The following is a 19,773-nucleotide window of genomic DNA, read 5'->3' as shown; positions in this document are numbered from 1 at the left end:
AAATCCAACAATGCAAAGAGCCTAAACAGATAAACAACAAAAATAGTCTGCCAGTACAACTTAGGGGGGGTGTTGGTGTCATCGCCAGTTGTGGTATTTGAGTTACTGCCTGTTGTGAGATTGGTATGGCCTCACTATCAGGCCGATACAGTACAGTGGAGCGCACTGTTAGCCCGGGTTTGGACGTGCGTTTTCGACGCGCTAGCTTTACCCCTTATACAGTAAGGGGTAATAGCGTGTCGAAAACGCGCGTCCAACCCCCCCGAAACTAATAGCGCCTGCAATATGCAAATGCATGGTGATTGCCTTATTAGTTATTCCTGCGCGATACAGAAAGTAAAATGTGCAGCCAAGCTGCACATTTTACTCTCAGAAATTAGCGCCTACCCAAAGGCTGGCGTTAATTTCTGCCGGCGCCAGGAAAGTGTACAGAAAAGCAGAAAAAACTGCTTTTCTGTACACCCTCCGACTTAATATCATAGCGATATTGTTGGAGGCCCCATAAGTAAAAAAAAATTAAAAATCGGCCGGTGGCCCGCAGGTCAGAAGACGGATGCTCAATTTAGCTGGTGTCCATTTTCCGAACCCATGGCTGTCAGCGGTTTGAGAACCGACGCCGGCAAAATTGAGCGTCGGCAGTTAGGTCCATCCCTCCCTTTGGGTTTTGGACCTTGTAATGCAAACCTTGCTCCCTGAGGCCAGGATAGGGTGCAGAGGTTTTTGGTCTTATCCAAAATGTGTATTCTGGCCAACTGGCTCTACCTCACTGGTGTGATTTGCTCCCCCAGTCTGGAGCTGATTGAGGGCTTAGTTAGGAGGAATTCTCTTATTCCAATGAGGGGATTAATACCCATTCATCTCCAGAGTGACCTTGTCTATACCGGAAGTCATGATCTAGTCCCAAGTGACTCTGCTGGCCTGCCCAATCTGCATGTGGGGAATCTGAACTAGGAGGCACCTGGATCACTCCTCTTTACCTAGGAGTCCATCAGTAAGGGCAGAAACTATGGCAAAATGGAGTTGTATGTGCCGCTTGTGATTTCTTGTTATCCATAGGGCCTTTGTCTTCCTCAATGAGACCTTCTTCCCTCTGAAAACCTCCTTCTAAGTGTTATACTAAAATGCAAGATTCGGTAATGTTCTGCAGTTCCTGGTAACTACAGACTTTCCTTTGTATCAACCAAGTCTGAGGGGGATAAACATTTTACATTGAATCTAAGCGGAGGCATTGGCTGTCTGTTCTTTCAGTTTCCTGGAGGTTTTGTGACGTAATATTCTGTGAGTGTACTAATGTTACACTGTGTTTATTGTTGGGGAAGTCGTTTTAACTGGTTCTACAGAATCGTCTCAAGAGAACTTGCCAGAAAATGTCAGCCTTGACTGGGAAGTGCAGCAGTTCAGACCTGTAGTCAGGATGCTGTGTCAGCTTTGCACAGCATCCTGTGGACAGACTGATATGGAAGCTTCCAGAGGCATTGGCTAATTACAATAAAACTTAGATAGTGTTAGATGTATAATACATTTTCTTTCCCCCTGCTTGTTGTCTGCAAGTTACATTTTTTTCCCATTTTATTGTACCTTATTTTTAATCAACGAGTTTGTTAGCTCTGTGTCTCTGGTTAGTCTATGACCTGCAGACATGCATCATTGGGTGTCTTTTCTGGGAACTGGGTTTTGAGGGGGGGTCACATGATCCCTAGAAACCACCAAGCAGTAGCTTGTTAGGCAGGGTATTTTCCCAGAGGCAAGTGGGCATCCAGTTGGCAGGCAGGGGGAAAGTATCAGGGGTGGTGCTAAGGCATTACATAACGGTGACTGTGGTAGAAATTGGGATCTTCCCTCTACCATGTGTCCATACTCATTTCCCCTGAGCATCAGTGCATAAAGGATGTCTGATGTGTCTGGCTTTCTCCTTATCCAGCTGCTTTTGCCCTGCCTACCACTTGCTGGCCAAAAAATAGCTGCTGTACTAGCTTCCTTCCGGTTAGGTCTGCTGGGATTAGTGGGCGTGGCCGCTGTCACTGGGATGGCAGGCCACGTGCTTGGTGCTGATGGCCTGAAGAATTGTGGAAAACTGCAAGCACATGCTGATGATGGTGTGGGCTACTGGCAACACCCTCACTACCAGCCCCTTCAGTGATATCATATCTGGGCAACAGAAAAATCAAAGGCATGATTCTGGCCAGAGCAGGGGACAGCAGTAGAGCTTATATGGACATGGTGTACAGGAGGGGAAGGCTGAAATTGCAGGTTAGAATTGCAGAGACTGGCACATGGACCAGGCAGCACTGTGGCAGTATAATGGTCTTGCTTGCCTCCAGTGCTTGCTCCCACCAGCCTTCTTGGCTATGCAAGTCCAGGCCAGATTTTGTTTGCACTATGGGCTCGTGCAACCAATTGTAGCCTCAGAAGACTAGGCAGGGGAGAGGGGGAATCTGAGTGGAAGTGCTGAGAGCCCATCTCCATATTAAGGTGCAGCTTCCAGGCACTAAAGCCCAGATCATGCTTTATTGTTCCTCATGCTGTAGCCGCTCCAGGACCAACAGCAAGAACCAATCAGAGGGCAGCTTAGGCGTAACTTGCATTAGCATTGGTAGTCATTGCTCTTCAGAAGCATTGTTGATGTCACGTTTGCCAGTTGTGGGATCATCCAGCAACCAATACCACTCACCCCAGGATGCCGAAGGCCTCCGAAGAGGCGGGCATGCCATCTGCAACGCTGCTCCCCGGGCTCCCCTAGATGCACGCGTGTACGATGCGTACCCTATGAAGTCCCCCGCAGCAGAAAACCGTCTGTCAGTGCTCAGCAATGACATCATGTGGCTGGATATAAAAGACCCAGTTGCGCTCCACAGGTTTGTCTCAGCAACAGGTCTCCCTGCTCGGATGCAGTACGTGTTGCTCCTGCATTGATTCCTGATACTGCTTTGATTCCAGATCCTTCCTTGGTTCCTGTCTGCCGTACTCAGCCTGCCCTGCCTTGTCCAGCCTGCCTTGCCCAACCTTATCTGGTCCAGCCTGCTCTGTTCCTGGTCCCTCTTTATCTTGGTCCTTCTCCATTCTATTTAGTTCTGAAATCTGCCTTGGACCTGAATCTCCTTCTTGCCTGTGCCTGCCATTGACCTCTGCTTTGGACCCGGATCTCTGTCTTGCCTGTGCCTGCCACTGACCTTTACCTTCGACCTGGATCTCCCTGTTGCCTGTTTCTGACCTCAGCTACGAACTCTGTCTACACTCCACTTGCTGCCTGCCTCGACCTCCAGCTAGCTCCTGGTAATTGTCTCACCACAACCTGTCCAGACCTTGGCCTAACTCCTGCCGGCTCCTGGAACCCAAAGGCTCAACCCATGGGGAATGGGTCTGGTATAGGTGAAGCTCCAGCCTAGTCCCAGTCTAGGGTGTGTTCACCAGCTGTTGGCATGGCCTAGTAGATTCGCCTACTAGACTTCATCAACCATGCCGCAGCACCAGGGTGCACTATCCTTACATTGACTTGAATGATTCCACTTTTCAGGCCTGATGAGCAGGAATTTTTAGAAGACATTGAAACTTGGCTTTTTAGACTCACTGTTATTGCTTGATATTTTGGATGCTTTTTTGATGGAGTTTGGTGGCACGGGTTCTTAGATTAAGTTTTTGCTTCTTGTTATGCTGTTTTAGGTAGAGGTCTGATTTTTAGATTTTTGTGTGCTTTGATATATTTACCTGATCTTTTATGTTTGATTTTATGGACATAATTGATATGGGTTTTTTTCATGCTGTTTTACCTTTGTGTAAGCGAGTATGGGATGGGATGGCTCCATTGGGATGCTGTAAGTGTTTGTTTATTCCGGGCTTGATTTTCAAAGTGACATCTGAGCATAAAACCCCATTGTTTGTGAACAGATGGTGCTTTGAAAATCTACCGGGGGGGGGGGGCGGGGGGGTTGTTTGTTAAATTACACAAAAAATCCCATTTCCTGCAAATTGTACCCTCACTGGGAAGTGGCGTCCAGAGGGCGGGGAAAGGAGCTCCGCGCAAACGTTTGATTTTTCAAAAGTGAGCGTGTAATTGTACATGCAGAAAGTTACACCTGCGCGTATGTGCATGCGCGTACAGAGCCAGCCTGGGAATTTTCAAAGCTTGACGCACCACTGTCGGACGCACCACTGCACCCCTACTCTTTCTTACCTCATCTCAAGTGTTCTTGAAACTCTTGAATTCACTAGCAAGGGAACACTTTGGTGACTCTTTTATACAAAGTCTTATTTTCATGGGGAGCAATATTCAGCTGCTGAGCAGCTCGGCTACTTAGCTGAATAAATTTATCTGACTAACTAGCAGAGTATATTCAGTGGCCTGATTGCGCCGCTGAATACTGTAGATCTGGCTGTCCGAATATTGGAGTTAACTGGTTAACTTATGCATCTCACTCTGCTCCTTCCCGAAACGCCTCCCTTCCATCCCCAAAACACCCCCAACTTATCCTGATAAATTTTAGAATTTAGCCGGATAAGTCTATAAATATACCGGTTTTGCCATTTAGATGGATAAATGGCTTTTGAATATCGACCTCATGCTGTTTTCCCTTTATGTATAAGATTTTTGGATGTAAGATGTTTTTCCTTTTGTTTGCATAATTCACCTTTCGTGGAATAGGCGGGTTATAAAATCGCGAATAAATGAAATATGATAAATGTTGCTCCTTGGTCGTTTTGGAGAGTAAGAAGACATATTTGGGCGAGAGCTCAGCTGTTGCTGCCAGAAAGCCGAAAGGAGGGCAGGCAGATGGGAGCACAGATTCCTCAGGGATGCCCTTCTTACAGTCACGTCCACTTTTCTTTCCAAACAGGCGAGAAACAAAGCCACAGGAGAGCTAGCTGCAATAAAGGAGGTGAAGATGGAAGCAGGTGAGTGCATCTGTGCAGCCAGAGGAAGATTTCAAAGCCCTGGGCAATAGGTGTTAATAAGAGAGGAGAATTGCAGGAGAAGGTGTCTCGCTCTGGGAGCAAAACAAGAATGCAGGGGATGCAGGAGGCAAGTTTCACATCCATAGCACTGAGTATAGGCCCTGGGGAGGGCTCAGCTTTGTGAACGTGAGTGTGGGACCCATGAACTTAAAAGTACTGGGGTTAAACATGAGGCAGGATCTAGTGAAGCCTGAGGAATGGTGTCCAGTTTGGCATCTAAGATGTAATGCTAATTTCATGCAGGGTCATGCATTTGGGTTGCAGAAACCATTGGGAGCAGCACAGCTTTGGGGTGAAGTTCTTCTGTGCACAAAATAAGAGCAAGATCTAGGAGTGATTGCATCTGTTGATCTTAAGGTAGCCGAAGTCAAAAGGGATTACTTGGGTGCATAGGGAGAGGAAGAGCCCCACAGGAGCACGGAGGTGATCTTTTAGTCCTTGGTGAGACCTCATGTGGAATCCTGTGCACAGTTCTGGAGACCGCATCCTGAAAAAGATGTAAATAGGATGGAGTCGGGCCAGGTGGCTACTAAAATGGTCAGAGGTCTTCATTCTAAAGCATATGGGGAGAGACTTAGAGATCTAAACATGTTCACCCTAGAAGAAAGGGGGAGATATGATAGACATTTAAATACCTCCAAGGAATAAATGCACAGGAGCTGAGCCTCTTTAAAGGAAAGGAGGGGGACATGGGATGAGGGTGAAAGGACTCTGGAGTAATCTAAGGACAGAGACAGCGTGCGTGGACGTTCAGCACAGATTTCTTGCTCCCATCGTACCTCATCGGGGTGTGACGTTGGAAACGGTGCACGTTGGGCCCCTCCTGCACATTGCTTCTCGAGGGGGGGGTGAAGCGGCTGCTCTTGTGCAAGTCCCTGTATGAATGAAATGAGAGAAGGAAAGGGGAGAGAGGATGCGAGCAGCACCACAGAGCTCATTTCCTGTAAACACTGCACAGCTGTAAATAGAGTCCCTCCTGCTCTGGGCCCCCACCGGGACCACCTCGCTCTCGCTCAGAGCAGCCGGGCGGCCTCTCCTCAGGCCCTCGCCACTCTTGTGTTTCCTGGTTTCCTTCCCACAGCAGGGCTGGCAATGCAAGCGGGAAGTGGCCGGGGGGGGGGGGGACCGGCTTCCAGCAAACACAAGCCTTGCGGCCAGCACCGGGACATCTCTGACAAGCCGCACACTCGGGGCGCTCCTGTTCCAGGCACCCAGCCGGAAACGTGCGAGAGAGTGCAAAATGCAGACGGGCTCAACCTGTGAAGGAAAGGCTGAGGATGAGATTTAAGGATGGGCTCCCCTCCCCCCCCCCCTCAAAAAGTACATAATCCCTGGCTTCGGTTTCCCCCAGGGTCGGGCTCGTGGACGAGTATTTAGTTGCACAGCTTGACCTGACCTTTAAACCTGTCATGTAACACTTGACCCGCTAAAACAGTGCACTGAGCCTTTGTAACACAGACCTTGTATTGAAAACACCTTTTTATTAAGGACAGGAGTTCTGGGCCCTGTGTTGTTTTGCTTTATCTCTTGTAAGGGAAGACATTTATTGCAGGGACCAGTACTGATCCTCTCAGTGTCCTTAATGCACAGGCTATGTGGCTGTCCTGTCAGTACAGGAAGCTGAAAACCACTTCCTAGAACAGCAGAATGCATTCCTGTGTATCAGGTTTGGATACCGGGATCCTCTTTCCTCCCACTGCCTGTGTGTGTCACTTCCACAGGTGATGATTTCTCCGTCATCGAGCAGGAGATCCAGATGGTGAAGACCTGCATGCACCAGAACATCGTGGCTTACTTTGGGAGCTACATAAGGTAAGGCAGAGTGTCCCCCAGCCCATCATTGCACCTTTCATGGGAACAAGCAGGACTACAATTCCCAGAATGGCTTGGGATAGGGGGAGGTCAGCTGTGAGGAAGGGGCAGTGGGGGATAGGATGGAGGCCTGGGGTGGGATTAATGGGAGCCAATGAGGGAGGAGGTGATGTTAAAGAAGTACAGGGTGTGCTTGATTGGATTTCACAGCTCTCTGTCTCTCACTCCCGCCTTCTTCCACATTTCTCCCTCTCTCTGACTTGTTCTCTCCTTCTCTCTCTGGTCTCTGACTCGCAGGTTTAATACGTTATGGATCTGCATGGAGTTGTGCGGTGGAGGCTCTTTGCAGGATATTTACCATGGTAAGCAGTGCACGTCAAGAGGACGCAGACTGCAAACAGCTCGTTAAGTGTTTTCATGGAAGTAAGATCCCATCATTTATGGAAGAAAGCACAAATTTCTTTCTCTAGTTAGGGTGTGGCAGTCTTAGCACATTTGGCTTATTGTCAGGCATTTCAGCCAATTAGCACCCCAGCGATCTGTACACTACAAAACAGATTCCTTTGCAGTGGTCATATTTCAAGGAATCACTTTTATCTCCCTGAACCTCGGTTCTAATCTCCATCTCTGTTTCTTAGTTAACAAACAAAGCACTAACATAAGAACATAAGAACATGCCACCCTGGGTCAGACCAAGGGTCCATCAAGCCCAGCATCCTGTTTCCAACATTGGCCAATCCAGGCCATAAGAACCTGGCAATTACCCAAACACTAAGAAGATCCCATGCTACTGATGCAATTAATAGCAGTGGCTATTCCCTAAGTAAACTTGATTAATAGCCGTTAATGGACTTCTCCAAGAACTTATCCAAACCTTTTTTGAACCCAGCTACACTAACTGCACTAACCACATCCTCTGGCAACAAATTCCAAAGCTTTATTGTGCGTTGAGTGAAAAAGAATTTTTTCCGATTAGTCTTAAATGTTCTACTTGCTAACTTCATGGAGTGCCCCCTGGTCCTTCTATTATTCGAAAGTGTAAATAACCAATTCACATCTACTCGTTCAAGACCTTTCATGATCTTAAAGACCTCTATCATATCCCCCCTCCAAGCTCCAAGCTGAACAGCCCTAACCTCTTCAGCCTTTCCTCATAGGGGAGCTGTTCCATCCCCTTTATCATTTTGGTTGCCCTTCTCTGTACTTGACTCTATGACTTCAGGGTAAGTCACTGTATTTCCATTTCAGTGAAGTAGCCAGAACTGATTTTTTTTTTGGGGGGGGGGGGCCAAGGTTAGCATCGGTGGGCAGTAGGCATACAGGTCTAGGACCTACTAGTTGTACTCTTATCAATAAATAATGCCTTGGAGTTCACCCTACAATGGATTACTTTGTAGTCTGCTACAGCCATTGTGCATCATGAGTGATGCTTCAAATATTTTGTTTCAACCATTTACTAACATTAACAATAGCTTATTGATCTATAAATTTATTTTATATGTAATTCAGTTTATAAATACACAACAATATCATATAAAAAGTAAACAAAAAACACTTCACAGAAACATCAGATCCAATCACGTAATAAAACAAATATTGATGTATTCTTTTAAGAATCCTCTTTCCAAAAATGCAGAATATATCATAACTACAATAAAACAGTAATAAGAATTATAAGAACTTAAGTTCTGCAATGGGTGCAGATCAGAACTAGGATTGTTCATACTATAACCCATCATGCAAAAAAATATATATTCAGATTCTGGTGTCACCTCAGTAACAGCAAAACAAACTCCCTTCACTGCCAAGCACTTTGGGAAGAAATACAAATCCCTACAAAAATATTTAAAAAAAAACCATCTAGAACCTTGCCATGCCATACCATAACAGCAGTAACTCTCAAGACTCGAACAGCAGCACCTTATCTTTGAAAAGGCAGCAAGGCAAACATTACACCAGGCCCTAGAACACCAATACACCACCTACTGGGCAAACAAGCCGGACTGCTAGAAATCCCTGCAGAGAAACTACATGCTAGCCGAAATACTGCATCTCTGTTACACATACGCATCTAATACAGAATAAGAGTCTACAAATTAGAAACAGAAACATGCAAACAAGACTGAAATGGAAACCCCAAGAACCCAGACTCTATGAATAATGAAATAATGAAGAAAAAGTAATTACAAATATATAAGAAATGCACATTACCAAAATGGCATATTTCAATTACTGAAAGTCTTTTTTTTTTTACCTTTGTTGTCTGATCTTATTTTTCTAATCCATTGGTCACGGTCTCTTTTTTTTTTCCCTTGTCTGTCTTTTCCTAATTCCTTTTTCAAGGTCTCTCTTATTTTTTCTGTTTTTTCTCTCTTCTCTTGGCTTCTTTCTTTCCTCTCTCATACAGGCTCCCACTCCCACACACTCTCTCTTACTCAGGCTCCCACTCTCACATGAAGGCTTTCACTCTCATATACTCTCTCTCATAAGCAGGTTTCCACTCCTACACACACACACACAGGCTCTGACTCTTACATGCTCTCTCTCGCATGCAGGCTCCCACTCCTATACGCTTGCTCTCTCTCACATCCACAGGATCTCACACTCACATGCTCTCTCACTCCCACGCAGGCTCTCCATGCCCACATGCTCTTTCTCTCTTTTTCACACACGCACAAGCTCTCTACTCCACATGCTCTCTCTCTCAAAAAGACATACAGGCTCACTCCCACATTCTCTCTTTCTCACACACACACAACACATAGGCTTCTTACTCCCATGCTCTCTCTCACACACACACACACACACAACACATAGGCTTCTCACTCCCATGCTCTCTCTCACACACACACACAACACATAGGCTTCTCACTCCCATGCTCTCTCACACACACACACAACACATAGGCTTCTCACTCCCATGCTCTCTCTCACACACACACAACACATAGGCTTCTCACTCCCATGCTCTCTCTCTCACACACACAACACATAGGCTTCTCACTCCCATGCTCTCTCTCACACATACACGCACAGGCTTCTCACTCCCATGCACTCTTTCACACATACACGCACAGGCTTCTCACTCCCATGCACTCTCTCACACATACACGCACAGGCTTCTCACTCCCATGCTCTTTGTCTCTCTCACATGCACATAGGTTTCTCACTTCATGCTTGCTCTCATGTATACTCACAAACTTTTCAATGCCATGCTCTCTCTCTCACATACACATGCATACAGGCTTCTCCTTCCCACACACTCTATCAGGGCTCTCGCTCTTCTGGGACTCCTTGCTGTGACATGCTTCCTCTTCTCGGGCCACATGGGATGAGCTCTGTGACAGTCCTGCAACAGGCCTCCTCTTCTCAGCGTCGGGCAACGCTGATTGAGTGGGCCTGAGTGCAAAGTGGGTGGACCATGGCCCGCGTGTGGCTATGCCACTGCTCTGTGTGTCTCAGTTCCAATCCCTGGCTCTGTCATTGACTCTGTGTGTGATTGCAGGGTGAGACACTGTTTTTCCCTGTGTCTCTCTTCTAATCCCAGTTCTGACACTGACTTTCTGTGTGCAACCTTAGGCCAAGTCATTTTACCTCTCTGTGCCTTAGGTTTAATCCCTGGCTTTATCATTGATTCTCCTTGGATGAACTTGGGTAAAACACTTTTTCTCCTTGTGTCTGTTTATCCTGTAGTGAGCAGGTAATAATTATTAGCAGATTTATTGCTTCTGCTTTTTTTTTATGACACGCAGAGCTCCTGTACTCTAGTAGTGCACAATTAAGGGATCATATCTATGTGACTGATTAAATCTCTTTCATACAAAGTAGTTTCCTCGTATTAATTTTGTTTCTTGGGGAGGCGCGCACAGTCATTCTGCCTTGCATTAACCCTCCTTCTCTCCCTCTCGCAGTCACAGGACCCCTCTCTGAGCAGCAGATCGCCTATGTCTGCCGAGAAACACTACAGGTGAGGACTCTGTTAGCTCCCGCCAGACGCCAGTGTGTGGCTGGGTGATGTCATGTCTGCGGGAGAGGTCACAGGGCAGACATTTCATCCTGGCTGTCGTGCAGGGTGGTGTCATCAGTTGGATAACATAAGAATGAAAGCGGGTGCTGTGTCAGTCAGGGACTAACTCTCCACCTTCCTTTCTATTCCTGTGGCTTAGGGTCTGGCGTACCTCCACGACCAGGGAAAAATCCACCGCGACATCAAGGTAAATGGGATGAGGGGGGGGAGGAGCAAAGCTACATGCGCCAAGGAGACAGGGGGTTGCTCTTATCCGTCCCTAAAAGATCTGCCCCTCCCCATCAGCCTTGCCCTGCAACAGCCCCTGCTGTTCCAGTAACGAGACCCTCGCATACAGCTCATTCAGTGCTGGCCCACTGGGCTTCATCCCACTCCCTGGTTGGTAGGAAGGAGTTTAACACAGAAACGGAGAATGTGAGAGCAGGGCTGGTCCGGACCCAGGTTTGATCCCCGGCTCAGGTCGTCTGCGCTCTGAGCCAGTCAGGGCTGGGGATGCTGCAGACTCATGGACCCTAGGGCAGGGAAGTCTTAGCCATCGCACAATGGTGACACCTAGTGGATGGATTTGGTAAGTTGGCAATGGGGGGCATAGCTGCAAAAGAAGCCTCAGGGTGCCAGATCGCAGCCCTGGTTGTGAGCTAGCGGGAAGCCCGAGGAGCCTGCTAGCTGTAAAATGCAGGCTATGCTTATTAACAAATATTATCATACTTCTTATCTAAACATGCGAGGGGCAGTGCCCCTTCTTGCTTTACTTGCCAGCTCTGCCCTAGACTCCATGTCTGTGTCACTGTCCCACTGCTCCACCCTCCCATCCCATTGTTCCTCTCCCCCAGCCCTTCACTCTCCACCCACCATAACTGCACCACTTTCTCCCTCCTCCTATTGCCCCTTTCCTCTCTCCATTCCCCTCTCCCTCACTCTCCTACTGCACCCCCCCCCCTCTCAAATTCCAAGGTCATCTTTGTGTAGCTGATGGGTGCCGGGAATCTCCACCAGCCCTTCCGCTGCCCCTACTGCCCCTTCTCTTTCTCTCCTGCGATGCTTTCACTAGAGGGGTCCGGGAAACCCCCCACCAGCTTTTCATTTGCCAGTGACGCCGCTGCACTGGCTGGCTCCGTGCTGCGATGTAGGCTTTGGCAAGCTTCTCTTCCTACCTATAGCCTCTCCTACCGCTCCAGGTGAGAACATTACATCACGCATGAGCAGACGCAACGCAACGATTACCCGGAGCCCCTGATATTTATATAATATAGAGAGATTGCATACATTTGGTGCCCGAATGTACGGGGCTTGCTATAAAAGACATATTGGGATGTTCCGTATATACTCGTGTATAGGTTGATCTCGTGGGCAAGTTTTTGGGCTCAAAAAATTAAGAAATTTGCAATGATTCATGGATAAGCCAAGGCTGTGCCCAGTCATTCTCTCCTTCCTTCCCCTTCTCTAAGGCTGTCCCTGATCGTTTGGTCCTCCCCTCCCTGCTCCATGGCTATCCCCGGTCCGTTCACCCGCGGGCTGTAGACACAATCGAAGCAGCTAGAAAGAGGCCGGTGGCAGTAGGACCGCGCCTCCCTCGCACTCACCCGCCGCCGGCAAGGCAACGATGGGAGTTGCGGCTCCTCGGGGGTGTGTCCTCCTCCTCCTCCTCCCCCGCGGGGTCCCAGGGTCACGCTGCGAACCACGTGGCTCTAAGTGCGCCAATCAGGCCCTGGCAAGGGAGGAGGTAGGATGCGCCCGAGCAGCTTCTGCTCCCCTCGCCGTCCTGCTAGCAGCGGGTGAGTTAAGGGATCAGGAGGGGGTGTGGGGGAGAAGCTGTCCTACTACCACCAGCCTCTTTCTAGCAGCTGCTTCGGTTGTATCTTCAGCCTGCGGGGGAAGGGACTGGGGATAGCCATGGGGCCCCCATGGAGGGGGAGGGAAGGATTGAACGAGCCATGAACCCGTGGATAAGGCGACCCTGTTTTTCAAGATTAATTTCTCGACTTATACACGAGTATATGCGGTGATCAGTTTTGCAGGGGCTGTGTTGACGGGAGTTATTGTGTGGGATATGAGCTGTGACAGCTTCTGGCGTTGTGAATGGCTGTGGGGTCAGGGAATGTGGGCGGTGAGGTGGGGGCTTTGGGGAGGTCTGTGTGGGAGTGTGCATGGGCGTGTATGATTGTGGGGTGGGACAGAGTGTGAGTTGAATTAGGCAAGTGACGTAGGGATGTCTGAGCTGCACATAGGTTGTAAAGATGAAGGGGTGGTGGAAGGTGTGAAAAAGAATTTGGGATTTGGGGTTTTTTGGCTTGTGGGAGGGGAGTGTGTGCACATGGAAGATTTATGGGTGGGGGTGTATGTATATGTGGTTGAGGGGATCATGCAGGGGTAGTGGTGGTGTTTATGGTGAGCTCAATGTGTTGGGGATGGCAGCAGTGCATCGAGGGGGGGGGGTGGTTTGTGCACATTATTTTTTTCCAATGCTGCATTTTCTCTGTCTTCCTATTCCCTCTTTTCCCCATCTCCCTTCTCCAGCTCTGCTTTGGATTATCCATTTTTCAACCTTTCCACAGTCCTACTACCTCATACCATTTTTTCCCCCTGCTTTTCCCCTCCTCCTCTTATCCCTCGCTCATTCTCTTTCCACTGTGTTGGTGGGTGAGTGGCTACGGGATGTGTAGAGATTTATGTTGGTGGGTGATGTGTGGGGTCGCGAGTGTGTAATCCGTTACAAAGGGTGAATGGGGGTTTGTGTGCTGGGACTGAATACATGGTCTTGTGGGTGGTGTGAGTTGCTGTGCAGGTTTGTGTGAATGGGGATGTGTGGGGCTGTTTGTGTGCAGTCAGTTTGTTTCAGGTATTGTGTGCACATTGTGGGGATGTGGAGGTTCGTGGTGGTGACTGGAGTGGAGTGTGTGAGGATATATTTTTCTTGTGTGCAGTGTTGTGGATGTCTGTAGTGTGGCTGTGTAGGATGTGTCTGGGCAGGTGGCCTGTGTGAGAAGAGTGGTAGTGTCACTGGATTAAGGGACATTAGTTGACTGACTGGGTGGTGTGTGGTGGTAGAAGTGAGTGGGTGTGGAGGGGTTGAATGTTGTGACAGGTTTGTGGTGGGGTGAGAGGGTGTGCGGGGAGAGTGGGTGATGCGACAGGATTTTCAGTGGTGTGCATGCAGTACATGGCTGTGTGCATTGTGTGTGGGGGAATATTTTTGTGGCGTGAAGGGGTGAGTTGGTGGGATTTGAGGGTTGTGATTGGGATTGCGGTGGTAGTGTGGTTGTTTAGAGGCGGAGGTGGACGGTGCATTGGGGGTGCTGTCAGTGGTGTGAGAGGTGACTGAGTATGAGTGGGTGAGTGGTGTGACAGGGTTTGCATTGGTGTGAGTGGTTGCGTGGAGTGCATTGAGGCTGACCCTCTCGGCAGTGCAAGGGGGGGGGTGAGTGGTGCAGTATGTTTTGTGAATGGCTGTGGAGGAGTGGGTGAAGAGGTGCCAGAGGAAACGTTTCTCTGCTGTATGTTGGTAAGAAGGGAGTGAGTGGGTAGTGTGAGAAGGTGAATGGTATACAGTGGGGGTAGAAATGTGTTTGTGGGTTGTCTGGAAGGATGTGGGGGGGAGAGTGTAGGATTGTGGACACTTTTCTTCTTGCACTCTGCACTTTTTCGTCCTCTCTGCCGCCTGTCTACTTTCTCACCCTATCTACCCCCCTCCTCCATCCACTCCCTTGATCACCTTTCACGGGATTTGCTTGCCTGCATGTGCTCTGCCTACTGTCCCTGCTGATACCATCAGGGACTGGGAACGCTGGGAAACTCTGGCAGGAATTTCTTCTGTTTGCCTGCTTCTCAGTTTGCTGTTTCTGCCGGCCCCATTGCCGACTCAACGCCTGTTCTAACACGCTGAAGCATGCGATTCCCTCCCATCCAGCAGTCTCGGTGGTCTCTCCCGCGCGGCATTTGTTTCTCCTGCTGGGCCCGCCCTCCCGAGCTTTGGAACCGATGCAAAAAAAAAAATAAATAAATAAAGTGCGCCCAGCGCACAGGTTAACAAGCATTTGGGCGCACGTTTTGGACACGCGTCCATAACCCCTGATGCAATAAGGGGATCGGCGCATCCAAACACAAGCCCGAGGTGCACTTTTTAACACTGCAAATTTTACACCTGCCCCGGAACAGGCGTAAAGTCTCCTGGGCATCAAGGGCTCAACTTAATAACAAAAAAAAAAAGCAAGCACCATGCAATAAAAAAAAAAAAGTCTTGACGTAAAAAAAAAAATAAATTTCTGGGCGCACAATATACATCTACAATATACACACTCCGGACCGTGTATGTTGTGTGTGCGTACTGAGCCAGTAAATTAACTGCCGTGGGATAAAATGGATGCTTGTAAAATGAGCATTTGTTTTCCTACCCTAAGCACAGCCTCGTCTCCTGGGCACTGGATTTATTTATTTATTTAGCAAGTTTTATATATCGATGTTTGGTGTTGACCTTCACAACGGTTTACAGTTTCTTTGTAAAAGCAAAAATACAATCATAATAATATAAAAATTACTCTTATTCTACTAACAAAATTAAAACATTCATCAATAAAAATATATAAAAGTATAACTTTTTAATAAGAAGCAGTATAATTACCCATTAAATTAACAATAAGATTCATTAATGATCAATAACGTAAAAATAAAAGAGCAAATCATAAACATAAAACAATAAGTAGGGATCATAAACATAAAATAAATCAATAAAAATAATCACTGGCTGGCAACTGTTCCGAGTGCCTGTTCAAAAAGCCACGTTTGCAGTGCTTTTTTTGAAGGGTTTCAAATCTTTCTGGAGTCTTAGCTCAACAGGTAAGGTGCTCCATAACTTTGGCCCAGCTATTGAAACAGCTCTTTCTCTGACCATGGATGCCATGGACGCGCTAGGGATGCACCATTTATTCCTAGCACATCCTTTTTAGTGTGGCAGCTCATTTGCTTATTGCATCGGGCGCCCAGGAGAAGTGATGATTGTGCGCATGTTAAAAAAAAAAACAACAACAACATGCGCCCGGTGTGGACGCACGTTTTTAGCATGTCCACGTAGCATCGGCCTGTATGTTGGTCCCTGCGTGCAATGCAGTGTGCGCACATGCGCAGATGTGCGGAAATGATTACCCAGAGCCCCCAGTAATCTTATAATAGAGAAAGAAAAGACCACAGAGCAGAGCTGTTGCCAAGTCTAGTAACTTTATTATACAGCCCGCTGCGGTATACATTCCTTAGGCATCACCACCTAAGTTCTAGATCTGAAACACAAAACCGAAGCACAGCAATAAAGTATAACATTTAAACAATCACTGGCATCCATTGGCTGCATTTAATCCCTCTGCTGTTTTTCTTCCCAAAGCTCGGGGGGGGAGAGCAGTGATTTGCTAATATTATATGATTTCTGCCCCATGCGTTTCCCTGTTTTGCTGGCATCCTCCTTTACTCAGGGCTTACTTTGAGCTTACATGTCGGTCACTCTTCCCTCTGTCATATCAGACTTATGGTGTCTGCTCCAAGGTAAAGGTGCGGGCCTCTGACTACAGCTTAATCTTCTCACTCAGCTAAGGGAGACCAGCTCTGCGTTGGTCTGGGGACAAGATCATACCAGCCTGCTGCTGTGTTTCATCATCACCCACCTACAGCTGCAGGAATAGCAGCAGATAAGCCAGTCAGGCCAATATGCTTCTTTATGTAGGGCCATAAACCCCAGCTGGTATCTGGTTGTCTCTTATAGTCGTCACAGTTAAATATCCTCTTTACATATCCCAGGCTTTCTCGAATTCTGTTACTGTGGGGTTGGTTTTTGTTTTTTACTTTTCTTCCCCGGGGAGGCCGTTCCATGTATTCACCACCTTTTCTGTGAAAAGATATTTCCTTAGTGCTGCGCCTGAGTTTTCTCCCTTTTGAGATCTCTTGTGGTAGAACTTCCTTTCTGTTCAAACATATTTGCTTGTTGCTGGTTGATAAGTCAGTGCTGGGAGTTCCTTCTGCTGATCCCCGTGTTGCTTTCATTCCAGGGAGCAAACATCCTCATTAATGATCTGGGAGATCTGAAGTTAGGTGAGCGGTGCCACCTCCCTCCTGCCTGCATTGATCTTTGTTTGCTTTATACACGCCCACCCTGTCTGCCGCACGCCCACCCTGACTGGCACGCTGCTGCCGATGCACGCACTCACCGTGATGCACGTGGGCTTGCAAACAGACGCTCACACTGCTGTGCACAGTCACCATGATGCGCACACACTCACCGGGTCTCACACACTGCTTCCGAGGCACGCACAGACTTGAATTTACTTTAACACGTGCGGACTTGCACAGAGGTTCTTACACTGCTGCTGCTGGCGTGATGCACACAGACTTGCACGGACCCTGTCAGACTTGCACTGATACATAGACTCTCTGTTGCACTCACTTGCAGACACACTCACACCCTGCTGCTGATACACCCACCCTGACTCATTCTCACCCACCCTTGACTCATTCTCACTTAGACTCTTGCACCATGTTATGTGACACTTGCTCTATTTCTCTGTCTTTCCCTTTAGCTGATTTTGGCATCTCGGCACAAATTACTGCTACAATGTCCAAGAGAATGTCTTTCATTGGCACCCCGTATTGGTACAGTATAACAGGAGTGCCTGTATGGACACTGAAGTGTCTGTGGATTGATGGCTCGGAATGCTTTCCCCGGAAGGCCATCTCCACACGCGAGTTATGTGTGCGTCCATGTATTTGTGAGCGTGTGTGCACTGATTCCTCCATGTCCTCTCTCCAGGATGGCCCCGGAGGTGGCTGCAGTGGAGGTGAAGGGTGGATATAATGAGCTGTGTGATATCTGGTCCCTGGGTATCACAGCCATGGAAGTGGCAGAGCTGCAGCCTCCTATGTGTGACCTTCATCCTCTGAGGTAAGCAAGGGGAGGGTGTGCGAGGGACAGACGTCGGGGGAGGGTGTCTGAGTTCTTTCCCTGTAGCAGGGCCTGTGTGAGTTGTCTGCTCTGACCCTTTCGTGAGGTCTCTGTGAGAGGGACTGGTGCACTGTCTCTTTTTCATAGAGACAGCAGGAGACACCTAGTTTTTGTCTGTTTGGTAGGGACTGTGAGAGGTGCCTGGACTCTGTCTCTGCAGCGGGGCTTGTGCGAGATGCCTGCAATCTGGCTGTCCCTGTGCCTGCACTAGGATTCACCCTGGCTTCCTGAGAGCGTGGGTTGTTGAGTAAAGAGCAAACCCGAGTTTCAGAATGAACACAGCAGTGACATAAGTCTTGCCAGGGGATGAGCAGAGCACAGATGGCGGGGGCAGCCCCCCTCTCTTGTCTAATCTGGGACAGGAAGGAGATCCTCCATGGGTGCACCAATCATTTGAGGTTCACATCTCTGCTCTGCAGAGGAGCGACGTGCTTGCTTCTGGATTTTGCCATTTGGAGCACCCTAACTTCAGAGCCAGTAACAGAAGGAAATGTTGCTGATGGAGAGAGCAAATGCACTTCTGGTCCTTATTAAGAGGCAAGAGCTGGGAGTGAGTTTCGGTGGCGGCCCATCTCCCAGTTCCTGCTTTACTTATATTGATTGTCAGCAGTGCCAGGGCCTGATTCCCGCAGCTTTAAACAATGAAGCAAAACATTTTGGGAAAAACTTGAGCCCCTCCCATCCCGCTGACTGTTTCTCTTTTATGGACTCTTTCATTCCTTGCAGATTTATTCTATTACAGTTGCCCTTTCCGCATGTAGTCTTGTGGTGGGCATCCACCATTCACTCACAGAAGAGTCCGGAGTTGGTTTAATAAACCAGGAGTTTTTACTGTTAACACCAGAACTGACTACAGCTTCTCCCAGTAATCCCCTTCCTTACTGCCAGCTTTATTTCTCATAGTGCCACCTAGTGGCGACTCTCTGCATGGCACAGCATCCACATACAAGTTAATCTTATCATGCATGACAAATCCCACCTATATCCCACCTGCTTCTTCCAACACATGGCCTCACTTTTTTTTTTTTGGTCAGTCTGTCTTGAGTGGATTGTAAGCTCCAGGGAGCAGAGACTGGCTCTGTAACACACTGTGTACGCCCGATAAGCTATGCAAATGACAATAATAAGCGAGAGTTTCTCTCTTGGGGGGAGAGGCAGCAGGTAACCTTGCCTCTGGGGTTGTGCAGTGACCTCAGAGGACTTGGGAGGGACATACATTTGGCAGAGGAAGGGAGGGGATCGGGGTATGGTGGAAGGCGTATGAGTTACTGAATAGGGGGTGGGAGACAGTCTTTAGCTGGAACTGGCCTTTCGGAGTAGTAGCTTTGACACTGTTTTGATTATGGACATGCAGCTCGTGTCTTAAGTGATCACTGAAATGCGTTGGACCAGCTTGTGATTTGACTCAAAGAACAAAGACAATAATAATAATTTGCACTCTGTCTTTGTTTCAGGGTCCTCTTTCTTATGTCAAAAAGTGGCTACCAGCCCCCAAAGCTGAAAGATAAACACAAGTGGTGAGTACCTGATGCACAGGCCGGGTCTGTCTGCGTGTCGGTAGCTGTGCGTCTGACTGTATGTTTGCGCCATTGCGCGTGTCTCTGTTTGCATCATTGCGCGTATTTGTGTCCGTGCCAGTGTGAAGTTTGTATTCAGAGGGGTTTGTCCAGGTAAGTTCAGGACCTAGCCGGAAAAACCCCGCCCTGCATTTTGAAACTCCCAGCCCGCCAAATGAGTAGGTTTAAAAAAAAAAAAATAAATAAATATATATATATATTTTTAGCCAGGTAAGTCTTTATCCAGCTGAAACTCACCCGGATATAGAAGAGGCAGCGTGGAGACATCCAGGGGCGAGGCTTACCTGCGTAGCGCTAAGTATAGCCAGGTGCGTCCGGGTTGATAACAGGTTTAACGAATAAGTGCACCCTAGCCGGCTGTATTCAGCGGGGCTTGTTTCCTGCTGAAGTTATCCGGGGAAGTTTGTCTCGGTAACTTGCTGCTGCCC

At 48.2% G+C, this 19,773-nt stretch overlaps 1 protein-coding gene across 3 annotated transcripts in view; it reads left to right on the top strand.

Annotated features, from left to right (window-relative positions):
• The window catches only part of MAP4K1 (mitogen-activated protein kinase kinase kinase kinase 1), a 62,091-nt gene that overhangs the window by 16,098 nt on the left and 26,220 nt on the right, over positions 1–19,773 (top strand). For all 3 annotated transcript variants that reach the window (XM_029571055.1, XM_029571057.1, XM_029571054.1), the window contains exons 2-10: positions 4,833–4,890; positions 6,672–6,762; positions 7,060–7,124; positions 10,674–10,729; positions 10,929–10,976; positions 16,819–16,861; positions 17,347–17,419; positions 17,577–17,708; positions 19,223–19,285. In XM_029571055.1, the coding sequence (XP_029426915.1) occupies positions 4,833–4,890; positions 6,672–6,762; positions 7,060–7,124; positions 10,674–10,729; positions 10,929–10,976; positions 16,819–16,861; positions 17,347–17,419; positions 17,577–17,708; positions 19,223–19,285 (629 nt within the window). The remainder of the gene's footprint in view (positions 1–4,832; positions 4,891–6,671; positions 6,763–7,059; positions 7,125–10,673; positions 10,730–10,928; positions 10,977–16,818; positions 16,862–17,346; positions 17,420–17,576; positions 17,709–19,222; positions 19,286–19,773) is intronic.

Source organism: Rhinatrema bivittatum, chromosome 11 (assembly GCF_901001135.1).
Source record: "Rhinatrema bivittatum chromosome 11, aRhiBiv1.1, whole genome shotgun sequence".
NCBI lineage: Eukaryota > Metazoa > Chordata > Amphibia > Gymnophiona > Rhinatrematidae > Rhinatrema > Rhinatrema bivittatum.
The sequence above is the reverse complement of the archived record's forward strand: the minus strand, read 5'-3'. Positions and strand labels throughout refer to the sequence as shown.